General features: G+C 46.4%; 1 protein-coding gene and 1 pseudogene across 4 annotated transcripts; one reads left to right on the top strand and one right to left on the bottom strand.

Moving 5' to 3' along the window:
* The first annotated feature begins 162 nt into the window (after window positions 1-162).
* On the top strand, window positions 163-6668 carry Tgfb1i1 (transforming growth factor beta 1 induced transcript 1). 4 transcript variants are annotated; one of them, XM_027404477.2, is made up of 11 exons: window positions 163-366; window positions 1501-1616; window positions 1745-1797; window positions 1907-2049; window positions 2219-2306; window positions 2425-2530; window positions 2641-2835; window positions 5012-5185; window positions 5415-5496; window positions 5705-5853; window positions 6034-6668. In XM_027404477.2, exons 1-11 carry the CDS (start codon window positions 180-182, stop codon window positions 6298-6300), a joined length of 1560 nt encoding a protein of 519 aa, XP_027260278.1. In that variant the 5' UTR covers window positions 163-179; the 3' UTR covers window positions 6301-6668. The 4 variants fall into 4 exon arrangements, with proteins under 4 accessions (XP_027260278.1, XP_027260282.1, XP_035298070.1 ...); XM_027404481.2 differs by having other exon boundaries at window positions 236-366; window positions 1912-2049; XM_035442179.1 differs by lacking the exon at window positions 163-366 and adding an exon at window positions 510-593 and having other exon boundaries at window positions 1912-2049.
* Window positions 6669-13807: 7139 nt separating this feature from the next.
* LOC100771460 lies at window positions 13808-15778 on the bottom strand (annotated as a pseudogene).
* Between the last annotated feature and the right edge of the window lie 1085 nt (window positions 15779-16863).

Here is a 16863-nt window from a genome sequence, read left to right as displayed (position 1 = left end):
AGTGGGCTTGGGGGGATTTCAGTTTATGGGGTTCCTTAGGAGGAAGCTACGGAAGAACCACTAATGATTTGGCTTCAGCTTCTGGGACTTGCCTCCCAGGCAAAGGCTGGGGTGTGGCCTCCTCTGAGCGGAGCCAGAAGGCTGGGTTGGTTGGGTGGGCCCTGGTGCTGTCTTTCTTCATGTCCCCATGCTCCCCCTTCATCGCTCCCCCCTCGACCGTATCCCAGCGGGTCCCGGCTTCCATACATGGTCACGGCCCTGCTTCTAACTCCCTGACGTCCCCCCCCCGTCCCCGCCCCCACCGGACACGGCCCCCGCCCTGCTCGCCCCAAGCTGTCTGCCAGCGCACCGCCATGGAGGACCTGGGTGAGTGGGGACCGGGTCCCCTTAGCCTCTCACCCCTGCCTGCATCTATCTTCCCCACTCACACCCCACACTTCTCCCATTCCAGTTTTCTCCCTCCATTTTCTCGCCTCTGCCTTCCTGTGCCTCCCTCCCAAATCCACGTACCCTTTCCTGTCTCTCCCTTCCTGCCTGCTCGCGATGCCGCACCCGCACCCTCCGTTCTTCCCTGACTCTGCTCCCTCAACCCGGTTTGTGTAATGGATTAGGCATTGAGATACCCACGGGGGCCTGAATTCAGAGGCTCTGGGAAGGAAGGGGTTAAGGGATCCTTGGGTCCAGAGACTAGGAACACAGACTGGAGAGGAGAGTGTGACATCAAGTTTCGGAGATGAAAGGGGGCCAGATAGCCTAAACCAGGGCTTCAAGAAGACAGGGGTAAGCCCTCTGAAGTATAGCAAAGGTCAGGTAAGTCCTCAGGGCAAGAAAGAGAATAACAGACAGAGAGTGCCAAGTTGACAGAAAAAAGTTTAAGGCTTCTGCCTAGATGCCCAGAGAAGAGTAAGGGGATCAGCGCTCATAGATCCAAAGCGCCCCAGGCGTTCTGCCCTCCCTATTTGCGGAGTCTTTGCTCCGCGTGACGAGATTTCTGCACCCAACAGCAGAGGGCGCTCCTCAATAATAGTACACGGATAAGAAATACACCAAAGGCAGCTCCCTGCCAGTACCTCTTGCCCCTGAGGAGAACTGGGTGAAACTTCATTGTGACCAAGAAGTGGGGAAGAATTAGTGGATATGCCACAGAGAACATCTAACCAGGAAGTTGGGTGTCAAGCATACAGGCAATTAAACAATTGGGAATTCAGTAAAAGCTAATCTTGGCTGCGTCAGGAAAGATGGAGAGAATAAAAGAGTTAAGTGACTAGGTTTGTACTTGGCTCCCAGGTTAAGCCAAGGGAGAGGTCATAAATACCTTCTGTTATCATCCTACTTCTTTGCCTTGGTCTGGCCCCGAGTTTGTTTCTTAACCTCTGCCTTTAACACTGGCTTCTATCTTTTCAAATACTGCCACTTGGAACCCTTTATCCTCTAACCACTTAAGACCTTGACCCCACCCCACCCCACCCCCACCTCTCACCTGAGGGCCTCTCACTGCAGATGCCCTGCTCTCTGACCTGGAGACCACCACTTCACACATGTCACGGTTAGGGGCTCCAAAAGAGCGCCCGCCAGAGACACTCACACCTCCCCCACCCTATGGCCATCAGCCACAGGTGAGATGAAATTCTGGGGGTCTGGGGCAGCCACTAGGAGGGCCTGGGTTGGTTTGGGCTAGGGAAAATCAGAGTCTGAGTGAGGCAGGGGACATGACTGCTCTTCCACACACCTCTACTCTCTGCAGACAGGGTCTGGAGAACCTTCAGGAGCCTCCGGGGACAAGGATCATCTGTACAGGTGAGAGGCCTGGAGACTGGGGCATGAAGATGGAGAAGAAGCCAGTTGAAGTTCAGGTGAGGGGACTTGGATTCCCCACCCTAAAGCCAGATTCTCTCCTGTCCCTTAGCACAGTATGCAAACCTCGGTCCCCAAAGCCTGTGGCCCCCGTGGCTCCTCCGTTCTCCTCTTCCAGTGGTGTCCTGGGCAATGGGCTCTGTGAGCTAGATCGTTTGCTTCAGGAACTTAATGCCACCCAGTTTAACATCACAGGTAACAGGGTTGTTCCTGAGCAATCATTGATGGGTCGGGGACAGAGCAAAGCAGGGCAGAGTTTAAGGGACACAGACTTCTCCAAGGAGCAGTTAAAGGACATAAAGCCTGCACTGGCAGGGTGAACTGAGTGTGCCCCTAACCTAGTGTCATTTTCCCATCTCTCCAGATGAGATAATGTCTCAGTTCCCATCTAGTAAGATGGCTGAAGGGGAAGAGAAGGAGGACCAAACTGAAGACAAGAACACACCCACTGTGTGAGTTTGGCATAGTTGACAAAGCTAGGAAGGAGATGATGGGTCCTGGATGTCTGAGTTACCATAGGGGGGTGTCATGCTGGCAGGCTCTAAGGTTATTCAACTGTGTTCTCCACAGTCCTCCCAGCACATTCCCTGTGCCCTCCAAGCCTTCAGCCACCTCAGCCACTCTCGAGTTGGATAGACTGATGGCATCACTCTCTGACTTTCGTGTCCAGAACCACGTGAGTCTGGAGGGATTTTGGCTGGTGTCGCTTTGTGGTTCACCAATCCAGTTTTGATGCTTCCAATTTGTGGCCTTGTTGATTCAATGTCCATGTACTCTTCACTGCAGCTTCCAGCCTCAGGGCCATCTCAGCCCCCAGCGGCGAGCTCCACCCAAGAGGGGTGCCCTTCTCCACCAGGACAGACGAGCAAGGGCAGTCTGGACACCATGCTGGGGCTGCTGCAATCCGACCTCAGTCGCCGTGGTGTTCCCACTCAGGCCAAAGGCCTCTGTGGCTCCTGCAATAAACCTATTGCTGGGCAAGTAAGTGCAGCCCTGAGAAAGGAGGCATATGCTCACATAGCCACCTTTGAGAACCAGACTCTGTGCTTTTCCCTTCATAAGTACTGTCTATTCTTTGAGAATTTAATGCATGCATACAGTATATTTTGGTTCTGTCTAATCCCTGTCTTAATTCCTTCTAGCACCCCAACTTCATGTCATATTTTTAAAATCACTAAGTACAGTTAGTGCTTCTGATATGTGCACGGGCATAGGGCCATCCTCTGGGGCATTGGCACCTCCTAGGGACCACATTCCTGGAGAAAACGGAAGCGCCCTCTCCCAGCAGGCCTTGACTGCCAGCCCATCCTCTGCTAGAGGTTGGGTTAAGTGAGCCCCTCCCTCATCTCTGGTGGAATTCTAACTAGCTTGGTACTGAGGAGGTCTTGTGAAGGATCCACAGCTGCTGTGAGCTCGTGAGTGTAACAACCCTGTCATGTGGTGAACGCACCGATTCACAGCAGTCTCCCCAACTTCTGCCTCTTACTGTCTTCCCCACCCCTCTTCTGTGATGGTCTCTGAGCCATGTGGGGAGAGGGTGTGCTATAGATGTTCCATTTAGGACGGTGTGCCCTCCCCTTTCAGTGAATGCCTGAGGGGTGGAAATTGGTTTTCTTGTGAAGTTGAGGCCCTTGAATATACTAGGTAGACCCTCTGTCACTGAGCTGTACCTGAACGCTGAGATTTTTTTGTTGTTGTTTTTGTTTTTGTTTTGTTTTTTGAGATAGTGTCTCATGTATCTCATGCTAGCCTCAAATTCAGGATACAGTCAAAAATAAACTCCAATTTCTGATCCTCTAGTTTCTACCTCCTGAGTACTGGATGATAGGCATGCGTTCCTCTTCCCAGTTAATATGTGATTCTTGGGGATGGACCCAGGACTTTGTGTATGCTAGGCAAGTACTCTACCACCTGAGACACAACTTCAGTCCAACCCTTGGAATTTTGAGATGAGATCTTACTACGTAGCCTAGGCTGCCCTAAAACCCATGATCATCCCACCTTTACCTCCCAAGTTCTAGGATTTCCAGCATGTGCCACTATGCCCACCTGGAATAGATATTATTATTTATATATTTTTTTAAAACACTATTTTATTTTTTGAGGCAGTGTCTCATGTAACCTAAGCTGACCAGAAACACACTCTGTAAACTAGACTGCCTTTGAACTCATGGCAGTGGCAGTCCTCCTATCTCAGCCTCCTAAGTGCTGGAAGTATGAGGGTGAGCCATCATGCCTAGCTATGCTTTATCTTTCTTAATTTAAAAAGGTGTGTGTGTGTGTGTGTGTGTGTGTGTGTGTGTGTGTGTGTGTGTGATTGAACACAGGGCCTTTACAAATGCTAAATACACCTTTTGCCATTGAACTAACCCTTGGCACCGTGTATTTTTATTGATGAGAAAACTGAAACTCTTAGTGATAAGCCACAGGGTAAGAAGTCCAACCTGGTTAGTATTTGGTATGGCCCTGCTGTGTGCCAGCCACTGTGTTAGTTCCTTTTTACACCTCTATTTCATTTTATCTTCACAACAGCCTCCTGGGTTTTGCCTAGTATCTCTCAAGCATAGTAAACACTGTCTCTTCCCTCTCAGAGTCTGACCCAGGAGTCCTGGTTCTTGGGTCATAGATTGTGCAGATATGATCCAGAATAGCTGTGTCTGATCAGCTTAAAGCATCTCCTTAGAGTAAGGAGATTCTCCCATAGCACAATCTTCATAGGTTGCTTCCTGGCCTGAAGATGACTCTGTTACCTGGCATGGTGGTATATGCCTTAATTCTAGCACCCTGGAGATTAAGAGGTAGGAGGATTGAACTACACAGTGAGTCTGAAGCTAGGGCAGTTTAGAAAGATTCTGTCTCAAAACAAAACAAAACAAAACAAAAAAACCCCAAACAACAAAAACAAACAAGCACCCTACACAAACTTTAAAGTAACCAAGCCTTTAGGAGGGATGTGCTCCCAAATACACCATGCCTTCTGTGCTTTGTGAATATGGACCCTGGAGTAAAGCTGGAAGGCCCGCTTTAGACCTCTAACACACCCTGGACTTTGGGTTTTCCATCCTGGTCCCTCAGGGTTAAGATTGGGAAAATGTAAACCCAGCCCCTGCCAAAGGTGAGAGCCTTTCTGACAGAAACTCCCCACTCAACTTCGCAGGTGGTAACGGCTCTGGGCAAAGCCTGGCACCCTGAGCACTTCCTTTGCAGCGGTTGTTCCACAACCCTGGGAGGCAGCAGTTTCTTCGAGAAGGATGGGGCTCCCTTTTGCCCCGAGTGCTACTTCGAGCGCTTCTCCCCACGTTGTGGCTTCTGCAACCAACCCATCCGACATGTAAGCTCTACAGAGCCCCACTGATTTGCCTGCTTCAATCAGAGAGAACCTCCTCCCTACCTCCACCCCATCCTGCCTCTCCTGTTTCCCCTCTTAGACCCCAAATTCCTTGTTAATTCTTGCCCTTACGGACACATACTTCATTCAGACTGTTGTCCCCACTCCCCCAGGTTCCCAAAGGGAGGTGGAAGGAAGAAGGGACAGTAGTGTTCTTTTTCATTTTCTGCAGAAAATGGTTACTGCCTTGGGCACCCACTGGCACCCAGAACATTTCTGCTGCGTCAGCTGTGGGGAGCCCTTTGGAGAAGAGGGTGAGAGCTCACACTAAATCCTACAGGTTCACTGTTCTTCCCCCTTGAATTTTCTTCTATTCTGTCTGGCCCTCCCTCTCCCCAGGAGTTTCCAATCCCCTCTCGCCCTTTCCTTGTCTTAGATCCTATCCTTCCCTCCCTGCTACCCAGACCCACTGCCACGCTTGGATCTCGTAGTCCCGCCCACATCCTCTGTCCCTGCCCCCAGGTTTCCACGAGCGGGAGGGCCGCCCCTACTGCCGGAGGGACTTCCTGCAGCTGTTCGCCCCACGCTGCCAGGGCTGCCAAGGCCCCATTTTGGATAACTACATCTCCGCACTCAGCGCGCTCTGGCACCCAGACTGCTTCGTCTGCAGGGTGCGTGGCTGTGGGGAGCGGGCTAGGAGCCCAGGGTTAGTCTGGTTGGCTCTTTCTGGAAGCGCCTCTTCCCGTCTGCTGTGAGGCTGCAAGGGTCAGGGTGGGTGTTAGTTATGCAGGTGGGTTATCTGGTCAGGGTTTTGCTCATTTGGCTCATTTTGTCGATTCCTCTTCTGGTAGGAATGTCTCGCGCCCTTCTCCGGAGGCAGCTTTTTTGAGCACGAGGGACGCCCGCTGTGTGAGAACCATTTCCATGCCCAGCGTGGTTCGCTGTGTGCCACGTGTGGCCTCCCAGTGACTGGCCGCTGTGTGTCTGCTCTGGGCCGTCGCTTCCACCCGGATCACTTCACCTGCACCTTCTGCCTGCGCCCACTCACAAAAGGCTCCTTCCAGGAGCGTGCCGGCAAGCCTTACTGCCAGCCTTGCTTCCTGAAGCTCTTCGGCTGACATCCTGGTGGGATCACCATCTCCAAAACGAAGTCTCCGAAGACCCATTTGTGAAAAAGGCTGAGTCCTCCAGATCCCTAGCTCTGGAGCTACCCAGACATCCCTTGTCCCTACCCCCACTCCCATCCCTGTTGTGGCCCAGCCACTGGAGAGACCTACCCCTAAGGTACCCTAGGTTTGTCAAGTTCAGAAAGGGACCCACACGCCCAAAACATCCAGTAGCCTGGAATGCAGACCTCACTCTGACCTGATCCTGGTTTTTGTAATTCCAACCAATCAGAGGCCAGGATATCCCTATTGCCGCACTGCTTACTATTCTGTACACTTTTTTTTTTCTACAAACATAAAAACACGCTCCACAACTCACAGTGCCAGAGAACCTTGCTTTACTACCCTAGCCAGGCCCTGTGCTCTGAGGGCTATAGGCCACAGCTTTGTGGAGGAGACCGAACTGTTCTTTCCAGCCTTGAGGATGAAAACAAATATCCAACAAAGGCAAGCTCAGAGATGCCTGCCTGTAGTCCCAACATGGAGGCCAGGACAGGCAGGCTATCCTCCATTGTATAGCAAAATTAAGGTTGGGTTGGGTTTATGAATCTATCTCAAACAAAACAAAACAAAACAAACAAACAAAAAACACCCCCCAACGACAACTGGAAACCCAAATCCAAAATCCAAAGCAATGATAGTTCATGACTGTAATCCTAACACGAGGGAGGCAAGTTCAAAACCAGTCTGGTTGTCTATAGTGTGTTCCAGGCCCCAGCCTGGATCCTAGGCTACAATATAAATATAGTATCAAGGCAGCTTGGGTGGGGTGGGGAGAGGACCCAAGTTCAATTCCTAACACCCACAACTGTCTGTAACTCCATTTCAGGGAATCCATCACCATCTCCTGGCCTCCGCAGGCACCAGGTGCACACATGGTATGCAGACATACCTGTTGGCAAAACACCCATACCTACGAAACACAATTGTTAAAAAGGATTGGAGAAACAGCTCAGTGGTTAAGAATTGCTACTGAACATTCAGAAGACGTATGTTCAGTTCCCAGCACACACATGGTAACTCACAACCATTTATAACTCCAGTTCCAAGGGGGCTCCTTTGTGCAAGTGCTGTGCACACATACATCCAGGCGCACACATACACATAAAATTAAATATTAAAAGCAATTTAAAAGTTCTAGGCTGGAAAGAACGTCCAGCTGTGAAGTACTGGACAGACAGGCAGCGGTGGAACCAGGATAAGGGCAGAGTCTGGGATGCCTTTCAACCCTACTCTCCCCCCTTCCCTCTCCCAGCTCCTGGTATTCTTGAAATAAGTGCTGGATTTGTGCTCTCTCTCTCTCTCTCTCTCTCTCTCTCTCTCTCTCTCTCTCTCTCTCCACCCCCCCTCTCTCCTTAGTTTCCCAGATTTTATTTCCCCAACTCCTTTGTTGTTGTTTGGTTTTTAGAGACAGGTTTCTCTGTGTAGCCCTGGTTGTCGTGGAACTTGCTCTGTGGACGAGGCTAACCTTAAACTTAGAGATCTGCCCGCTTCTGCCTGTGATTTAAGGCCTGTGCCACCACTCCCAGCTTCACCCAACTCCTTTTAAAGGACTCTTCAAGGTCACATCAAAGGCAAGAAGTTCCTTTAACTATTTTAGAGAATCACAAATCATGGAGGATTTCAGGATGAACTAGTTTATAAAGTGGAGTTAAGCTGGGCGTTTGTGGTGCCCATCTTTAATCCCAGCACTTGGGAGGCAGAGGCAGGCAGATCTCTGTGAGTTTGAGGCCAGCCTGGTCTCCAGAGTGAGTGCCAGGATAGGCTCCAAAGCTACATAGAGAAACTCTGTCTCGAAAAACAGAAACAAAAACAAAACAAAAAAAGTGGAGTTACTGTGTATTAAAAAGAAATTTTTGACATAGGTCTTAACCACAGGGTCAAGAGAGAGGCTCTGGGGAAGAAAGGAAGACCCACCTCAAACCATAGGTGTGGGCTCCTCAAAGACAGACAAGTTGGGCCTAAGTGTCCTAGCGGTGAGTGAGTATAGGATTTTAACTGCTAATGAGTTTCTAAGTTATTCTCTACTTCTCTGTTTCTACTCTTCTTTTTGATAATTAAGACTATTAATTTGGACAAAGTGTCAGGCTACAGAATTTAAAGATCTTTACCAATTGCACATCCAATAGAAGGTTGATATCTATAATATAAAAAGAACTAAAAAAATCCTCAATGTTAAGAAAACAAATAACTTGGTTTAAAATGGGGTACAGAACTAAACAGAGTTCTCAAAAGATGAAATACAAATGTCTGAGAAACACTTAAAGAAATGTCCAACATCCTTAATCATCAGGAAAATGCAAATCAAAACTATTTTGAACAGTATTTGGGAGGCAGAGATAGACAGATCCATCACACGAATAATAACAACCCAGAGACAGATATTGGGTTTCAAGCTGAAGATCAGAGAAGCAAAGCAGCCGGCCACTGGCTCTTACCTCTACCTCAGGTTGAAAGGGTTGTCCAGTCCTCAGTGTGGCTGGAGAATCAGTCTCTGAGACTGAATACTGAATGCCCACTCCTATAGTATATATCTTTCTAGAGCTGGGATTAAAGGCATGGGATCCCAAGTGCTGAGATCTTCTTTGTGTGAGCTGTTTCTCTTTTAGACTGATTCACTCAAATGTAACCCTGGGTGGCCTTGAACTCACAGAGATCCATCTGCCTTTTCTCCTGAGTCCTGGGATTAAAGGTGTGTACCACTACCACCTAGTTTCTATGGCTAACTAATGTGGCTGGCTTTGCATTCTGATACTCCAGGAAATATTTATTAAATCATAAATAATATATCACCACACAGATCTCTGAGTTTGAGGTTAGCCTGGTCTACAGAGCAAGTTCCAGGTCAGCCAGGGCTACACAGAGAAACCCTGTCTTGCAAAACAAACAAAAAAACCAAAACTATGTTGAGATTTCATCTTCAGTCAGAATGGCCAAGATCAGTAAAACAAATGACAGCTCATGCTGGTGAGGATGTGGGGTATGGGGACCACTTATCCATTGCTGATGGGAGTGTAAACTTACACCTCGGGAATCTGGGACTAGATCTGCCTCAAGATCCACCTATATCACTCTCAGGCAAAAACCAAAACAAACAAACACAATCCCCCCAAAACAAAACAAACAAACAAACAAAAATCCAAAAAACAAAAAACAAAAGACTCCACATCCTACTACAGAGACATTTGGTCAGCCATGCTGTTCTATTCATAATAACCAGAAATTGAAAACAGCATAGATGTCTATCAAGGGATGAATGGATAAAGAAAATGTGATACATTTGCACGATGAACTATTATTCAGTTGTTAAAAACATAATCATGAAAACCACAGGTAAATGGATGGAGCAAGAAAAAAATCATCCTGAGCAAGGCAACTCAGACCCCAAAAGACAAATACGGTATGTATTCTCTTATTTGTGGATGTTAGCTCTTAAGCTGTTGACAGACATGCTCCAATTCATATAACCACAGAGGCCAGGTGTAGAGTGAAGGACTAGGAGTGGAGGGGAGATCTTCCAAGGAAAGGGAAATAGAATATATGGTTATGGAGAGACAGGAGCATGGTGAACAGGAAGGTTAAATGGAGAGCAGGAGGAAGAGGGGTAAGAGAGGGAATGTGAGAAAGGGACCGCTAACCCTCAGGGCCATTGGAGGGGTCATTTGGAAACCTGCCGCTATGGAGTCTTCCTAAAATATATACGTATATAAAAGGAATCTAAATGGAGTCATCAAAGAATGGGGGAGACGATGTTTCAGCTAGACATTTTACACCACCAAGGGAAACATCCAGTGCCAGGAATGGGTTACATCTAGTTGAGTCGTTGGTCAAAGGAGCCCCCTGGAAACCTCCAAGCATCTCAGGCTATTACCAAGGATATTGGTTGCTCTCCACAAACTGATGGTAAGGCCCTCCCTATTGCTGAGGGTAACACATATGCCAACCAACATGGAGAAGTCAAGCTGGTGTCTAATAAGAGCCTCCACCACTACTAAGTAGTGTTCATGGTCCTGGAAGGTACTCTGCATGCTTCCAAAGGAGAAAGGTAAACACCAACCTGACGGGGAATGCACTGTGTATGTTCATCGTATTGACTGTTGAATAAAGTACTGTTTGGCCAATGAGACGGCAAGTTAGGCAGGGCTAGGAGTCGAGGAGGATTCTGGGAAATGCAGTAAGAAGTGGTGATCCAGGCAGGAAGTGACATAGCAGGGAGACCCATATTTAAGGAAGGAGAAGTAGGAAGTGGCCCTTTTTCCCTTGGCTCCAATGGTGCCATGTGATCCACCGACAAGGGAGGATGCCAATGGAAGGCATCTGATAAGTCTTATAAAACATATAGATTTATGATAATTAAGACGGAGCTAACAGATGAGAATCCTAGTCATTGGCCAAGCAGCATTTGTACATAATACAAGTCTGTGTATAATTTTGTCCATCCATGTGGCGGTAGGGCTCGGGCGGCTTTTGGCAGAAAGATTTATCCTAACACCAACCCAGCTACAAGCCCTTCAATATATAATATGGTGACTGCCTTCAGGATATGCTGGTGTAATAGTGGTGCACACACACAAACATTGAGGGAGTAACCAACCACTGTTTAAGGCCCACTCCATGGGATGGAACCCATGCCTTACGCTGCTCAGGTGGCCAAGAAACTGAGACTAAATAGGTCATAGACCTAGGAAATAAACAAAACACTATGTCCTGCTAGGAATGTGGCAATAAAATCACTCCTAATGACATTCTCCTGTACCCACAGATCAGTGTCTCTCTCACCCAGCTATCCTTAGAGAAACATTTTCCTGCAGTATGTGGGAACTAACACAGAAAGACTGGACAATCTTCAGAGAGTGAGAGAACTTAATGGCATGTCTTCATTAAATTCCTCCCCCCAAGGCTCGGAGAACTACATAGAAGAGGAGGCAAAAATATTTTAAGAGCAAGGGGGAATGAAAGACATGAAGGAAACATTGTCTACAGGCACAACAGGACTGACTTAAATATGAACTCGGAGACCGTGGCAGCAGGCACAGGGCCTGCACAGGTCCAAGCCAAATGGAGTCCCAATGCTGAGAGGGTGAAATGAACAGAAACTCCCACCCCTAACCAAGAGGCTGTCTTCAACTGACAGCCACTTGCAAGAGAAAAATAAGTTTTCTCCAGTGGAATCTCCCTGGTTATACAAATCCCTCTTAAGGGTAGGTCCCATGCCCAGCAGTAGCTGGCCAATATAACATGAACTCAATGGTATTTTTGGAGACTTTTTGTCTCTTATTGCTTTGTTTGGGCTTTTTTAAAAAACAAAACAAACAAAACAAAAAAAACCTGGTCTTTTGTTTGTATATTATGATTTCCTTTTTTTGTGTTTTTATGTGTGTGTCTGTGTCTGTCTCTGTGTATATGTTTCTCATACTTTGTTTTGTTTTATTCTGGTTTGTTTTATTTGCCTATTCTAAAGAGGGAGAGAGAAAGAAGGCTTGGAGATGGAAGGGGAGGATCTGCAAGGAGATGGAGGAGGGGAAACTGATCAGAATATATTGTATGAAAAATTATTTTACATTAAAAAATATTATTGGGTGGCTCTGGGGTGCCATGTGGGTTCTTAGAATTGATCCTAGGTCTTCTGCAAGAGAAAGCAGTGCTCTTAACTATCTCTCCAGCCCCCTTGTTAGAATTCTTGATTCTCAGATGGTGAGAGGCATTAACCAGTATTAAGAAATAAAAGAAGCTTGGGATAAAGATATCCTTTACTAGAAAAACACCAGCCAAATGCAAGCCTTTGAGCAAATCCATTTGAGGAAAGAAAACTGTGTTTGTACCGGGCATATGCAGAACTTTCCTGGTCATTATTTCTTAAACAATGGAGTATACCAACTGTTTTCATAGCATTTGCATCATTTAAGGTATCATGAGAAATCTTGAGATAACTTACAATATCTGGGCATGTGTAGGACTTGAGTATCCTTTTAGATCTTCACTTCTGTAGTGGATTCTGGAACCAAGACCTTACAGGTCCTGAGGAATGAGTATTCTTTAATTATCACATGAATTCTAGACTTAAGATGGTGGTGACCTGTGCCATTCTGTCTGGTGGAACCAGGACAGAAACTTCAGCTGGATCCTCACCAAAATGTCTTTCTTCCATTCTTATGTCTTGAGAGACTTTATGTCTCTTCTCCTCTGAAGGTATTTTTGCAGCATGAGGCACTTCTTAAACACAGGCCATCATGTTCATTCAAAGCATCTTTCTCTGTTTCCCATTTCAAGGATGCTCGAAACAAGTCCTCCTGACTCAGGATGCCGCTTTCTGAATTCCAGTCTGGTCAATTCTAGGAGGCAGAAGTGTGGCTATTTACCACACCTTCCTGTACTCAGCCTATGCTCAGCAATGGGCCACCAAGAACCAATCACATCAGACTGCTCTTGAGGAGTCTTTAATCTGCTGGTGAGAGAGATAGGAACCTAGACAAGGACCACAAGAATATCCAGAACTATATCAGAAAAGTCAAAGAAACCGGCTTCCCCTCCGTCCACACTCTGCCCCCTTCCAGGGCTCACAATCAAAGCAGGGCACTTGTACATGCTGGGCAAGTGCTCTGACACAGCATCATTTACTTTTGTGTCACAGAGACCAAAATACCTGACAAGGACTTAAAAGGAGAAAGAGTGTATCTTGGGTCACAGTTTCACAGGGATTATCCACCATGGTTGAGAAATCATGGCAGACCTGCTCTGTGCACTGTGGGAGAGTCTCTTCACATCATGGTAGACTAGGAAGCAGAACAAGCAGGAACCAGGAACTGAGTATTGTCTTCAAAAGTCTCTAGCCTTCCAAAAACAGTGTCACTATCTTGGGCTCAGACATTTGAAACATGAGATTGTGAGAGACATTTCATATTTGCGCCATAACAACCACTGAGTTACAGCCCATGGGTTTTTGAGACCAGATCTCATTATGTAGTCCCAGCTGGCTTGAACTTAGGATCCACGTGTATCCATCCACTGAGTGTTGTGATTATAGCTGTACACCAGCTGAGAAATCTTTTTAAAGGAGGTGTCATAGACTAGATACTGAAGCCGAGGAGAACTTCATTTGGGAGGCGGAGAGCTCTGTAACTAGTTGTTGTTGTTTTTTTTTCCTGTCCCACCAGCTCCCAAATAATGACATGTAGACTTATTTATTATGAAAGCTCCGCCTATAGCTTAAATTTGCTCCTAACTAGCTCATGTAATTTAAATTAACCCATTTATATGAATCTACGTTCTATCATATAGTGTTACCTCTCTTCCATCTTGCACCTCCTCTTCATGCCTTCTGGTGTCTCCTGCACACCTAGCTTCCTCCTCCTCTTCCTTTCTTTCCCCACCTATCTCTCCTGCCTAGCTATTGGCTGTTCAGCTCTTTAAGTCAATCACAGCAATATATCTTTTTCTTTTTTCTTTTTCTTTTTTAAAAACTATACACGAGTCTTTATTGGCCACAGTTACTTGAGGGGGATGAACCGGGAGGAGTGGGTGGCACCGATGCCAGGCCGGCCAAGCTTCACAGGCTTGTAGGTAATGGAGAACTCGCCCAGGTAGTGGCCGATCATCTCTGGTTTGATCTCTACCTGGTTGAAGGTCTTGCCGTTGTACACGCTCACCATGCTGCCCACCGTCTCGGGAAGGATGATCATGTCCCTCAGGTGGGTCTTCACCACCTCGGGCTTCTCCATGGGCAGCGCCTCCTTCTTGGCCTTTCTCAGGGCTTGAGTAACGAGTGCTGCTTCCGCCACAGGCCACGGTTCAGCGGTTGCCTCTGCTGGGCGCTTACAGCTGCATCAGCTGCTCATAGGACATGTCCAGCAGCTGGTCCAGGTCCATGCCGCGGTAAGTGAACTTGCAGAAGTTCTTCTGCTGCTCAACTTCAGTCATTTTGGTGGCTTCTAGGAAAAGGAAGTGGTGGCTGCGTCTAACAATATATCTTCATATAGCGTACAAATATCCCACGACAGAACTCCTCTAAGTAGAAGCCACAACATAGGCAAAAACTTGAGGACTATGAAAATTTCCGGTTAGCTGAACTCACTGATGCAGGAAAGGACTTTCTGAACAGGATCCTGATAGCACACGCATTGAGATCAACAATAGCTGCATGGGACCTCACGAAGCTACAAAGTTTCAGTATAGCAAAGGACGCCATCATTCAAGCAAAGAGGCAATCTACACAATGAGAAAAAATCTTTACCAATTACACATCTGATAGAGGATTAGTATCTGGAATATACAAAGAACTAAAAAAAATGTGAGCATCAAGAAAAATATAACCCAATTCAAAAACGGGGTATCCAAGTAAGTAGAGAGTTATCAAAAGATGAAACAAATAACTGAGAAGCAGACTGAGCTAGAAACAATAATTTTGAATGAGATAATCCACACCCAGAAAAAAAAAAAAACATTGCAAGTTTTCTCTCAGATGTGGATGTTAGCTTTTAAATTTTAGATACTTTGTTTCGTCCATAGTATCCACAGACGTTAGGTAGCTATTAAGTGACCAAGAGGGAGAGGGGATTTGTCCAAGGCAGAAGAAATAGAATATAGTGTTATAAAGGGACAAAGAGAAAATTAGAGTAGGAGGATTCAGTGGGGGCACAGGGTAGAGGAGGGGATATGAGGAGGGACAAATAACACTAAAGGGCTTTTGAAAGCTGTGTGGATTATCAGAGTAGCTTCCCCCTGCTGTAGATGGGAGCCAATACAGGGGCCCACATCTGGGCAATGTGGAGAGAGCGAGTGAGCCAGAGAGCCAGAGACAGACACAGAGAGAAAGACAGACAGAGACCTTGGAGGATTCAGGCCTAAATGGGATTGTCTGGGATGTCTGCATCAAGTCCCTGATCTTGGGCTCAGAGAACTTTACATAAGAGGAGGTGGAAAGAATGTAAAATGGGGATGAAAGACACCAATGGAACAAGGCCTTCTGGACACAACAGGACTGAAGCACACATGAACTCACAGAGACTGTGGCATCATGCACAGGGCCTGCCCAGGTCTAAGCCATATGGGTCCAGCTCCAAGAGGGTAAGTGGACATGAATCTCCATCCCTAACTCAGAAGCTGTCTCCAAATGATATCCGCTTGCAAAGGAAAAATTAGTTTTCTCCAGTGGAGTCTCAGTAGGTATACAAAACACACTCAAGGGTAGGCCCTATGCCCAGCAGTAGACAACCAGCATAAATACAAACTCAATGGTAATTTGGGAGCTATTTATGTCTGTCTCATAATGCTTAGTCTGGGATTTTTTTCCTTATGGGTCTTTTGCTTATATATTATAGTTTCTAACTTTGTGGTTTCGTGGGATTTTTGTGTGTGCAAATATGTGTGTCTCTGCATCTGTATGTGGTTTTTTTGTGCTTTTTCCTTGGCTCTTTTTTTTTTCTCTCTTCATTTTGTCCTATTTTGTTTGTTTTATTTTATATTTTAGATGACTGTTTTCTAATGAAAGAGAGGGAGAAAGGGTGTGGATTTGAGTGGGTGGAGAGGTGGGGAGGATCTGGGAGGAGGTGGAGGGAAGGGAAACTGTAATCAGAACATATAATATGGATAAGTCCATTTTCAATAAATAAAAGAAATAAAGAAGAGACATATGGAAACCTACTACTGTAGAAGCTTCCTACAATACACACATGCATTAATGGAATTTAAATGGAGCTGCCATATAATGAGGGAGACAATGTCCCAACTGGACGTCATATGCTACTCAACAAAATCCCAGTACCAAGAACAGGTTACCATCTCATGAAGTTGTTGGCCACAGAGGTCTATGGAATTCCAAGCATTACAGGCTATTGCCAAGACTCTCCATAACCTGATGGTAAGGCTCTATTGCTGAAGATGGTATTTACTTATGTCGTTAAGGTGGAGGTTGACCCCAAGGAAGCAGAATTTTCTAGACCCAACAGGGATGATGCCTATCTGAACTCACAGACTGTGACAGCATGTGTAAGACCTGCACAAGTTCAAACGAGACACAATCCCAGCATGGAGAAAGGGAAGTGGACACAAAATCCCAATCAAGAAACTATTTGTGATTGATAGCTACTGGAAAAGGAAAAGCTGTTTTCTCAATGGAGAAACACTGGGTGTATTAGCTATACCCCAGGGCAGGCCACATGCTCAGGAGTAGCTGGTCAACACAAAACAGTCTCCATCTTTTTTCTTTTCTTTTTGTGCTCTTTTTCTTCCTTCCTTCCTTTCTTTTTTCTTTCTCTTTTCCTTTTTTCCTTTCTTTCTTTGAGAGAGAAAATGAATATGAAGCTGATTGGGGAGGGGAAGAAATCTATGACGAGTTGAGGAAGGGAATGAATATATTCCAAGTGTATTGTATGAAATGTTTTGAAAAATAAAATTTAGAAACTTCCTGGGACAGAACAAAAAGAAAGTAGGAAGCATTTGGGTTGGGAAGGGCAGGGGAGTGATGAGGGCAATGTGATTTCATTCTGGGTTTTATATGGAAGAGGTCAGGGTCTGGCA

Source organism: Cricetulus griseus, chromosome 3 (assembly GCF_003668045.3).
Source record: "Cricetulus griseus strain 17A/GY chromosome 3, alternate assembly CriGri-PICRH-1.0, whole genome shotgun sequence".
Classification (NCBI taxonomy): Eukaryota; Metazoa; Chordata; class Mammalia; order Rodentia; family Cricetidae; genus Cricetulus; species Cricetulus griseus.
This window is presented reverse-complemented; position numbering and strand designations above follow the sequence as displayed.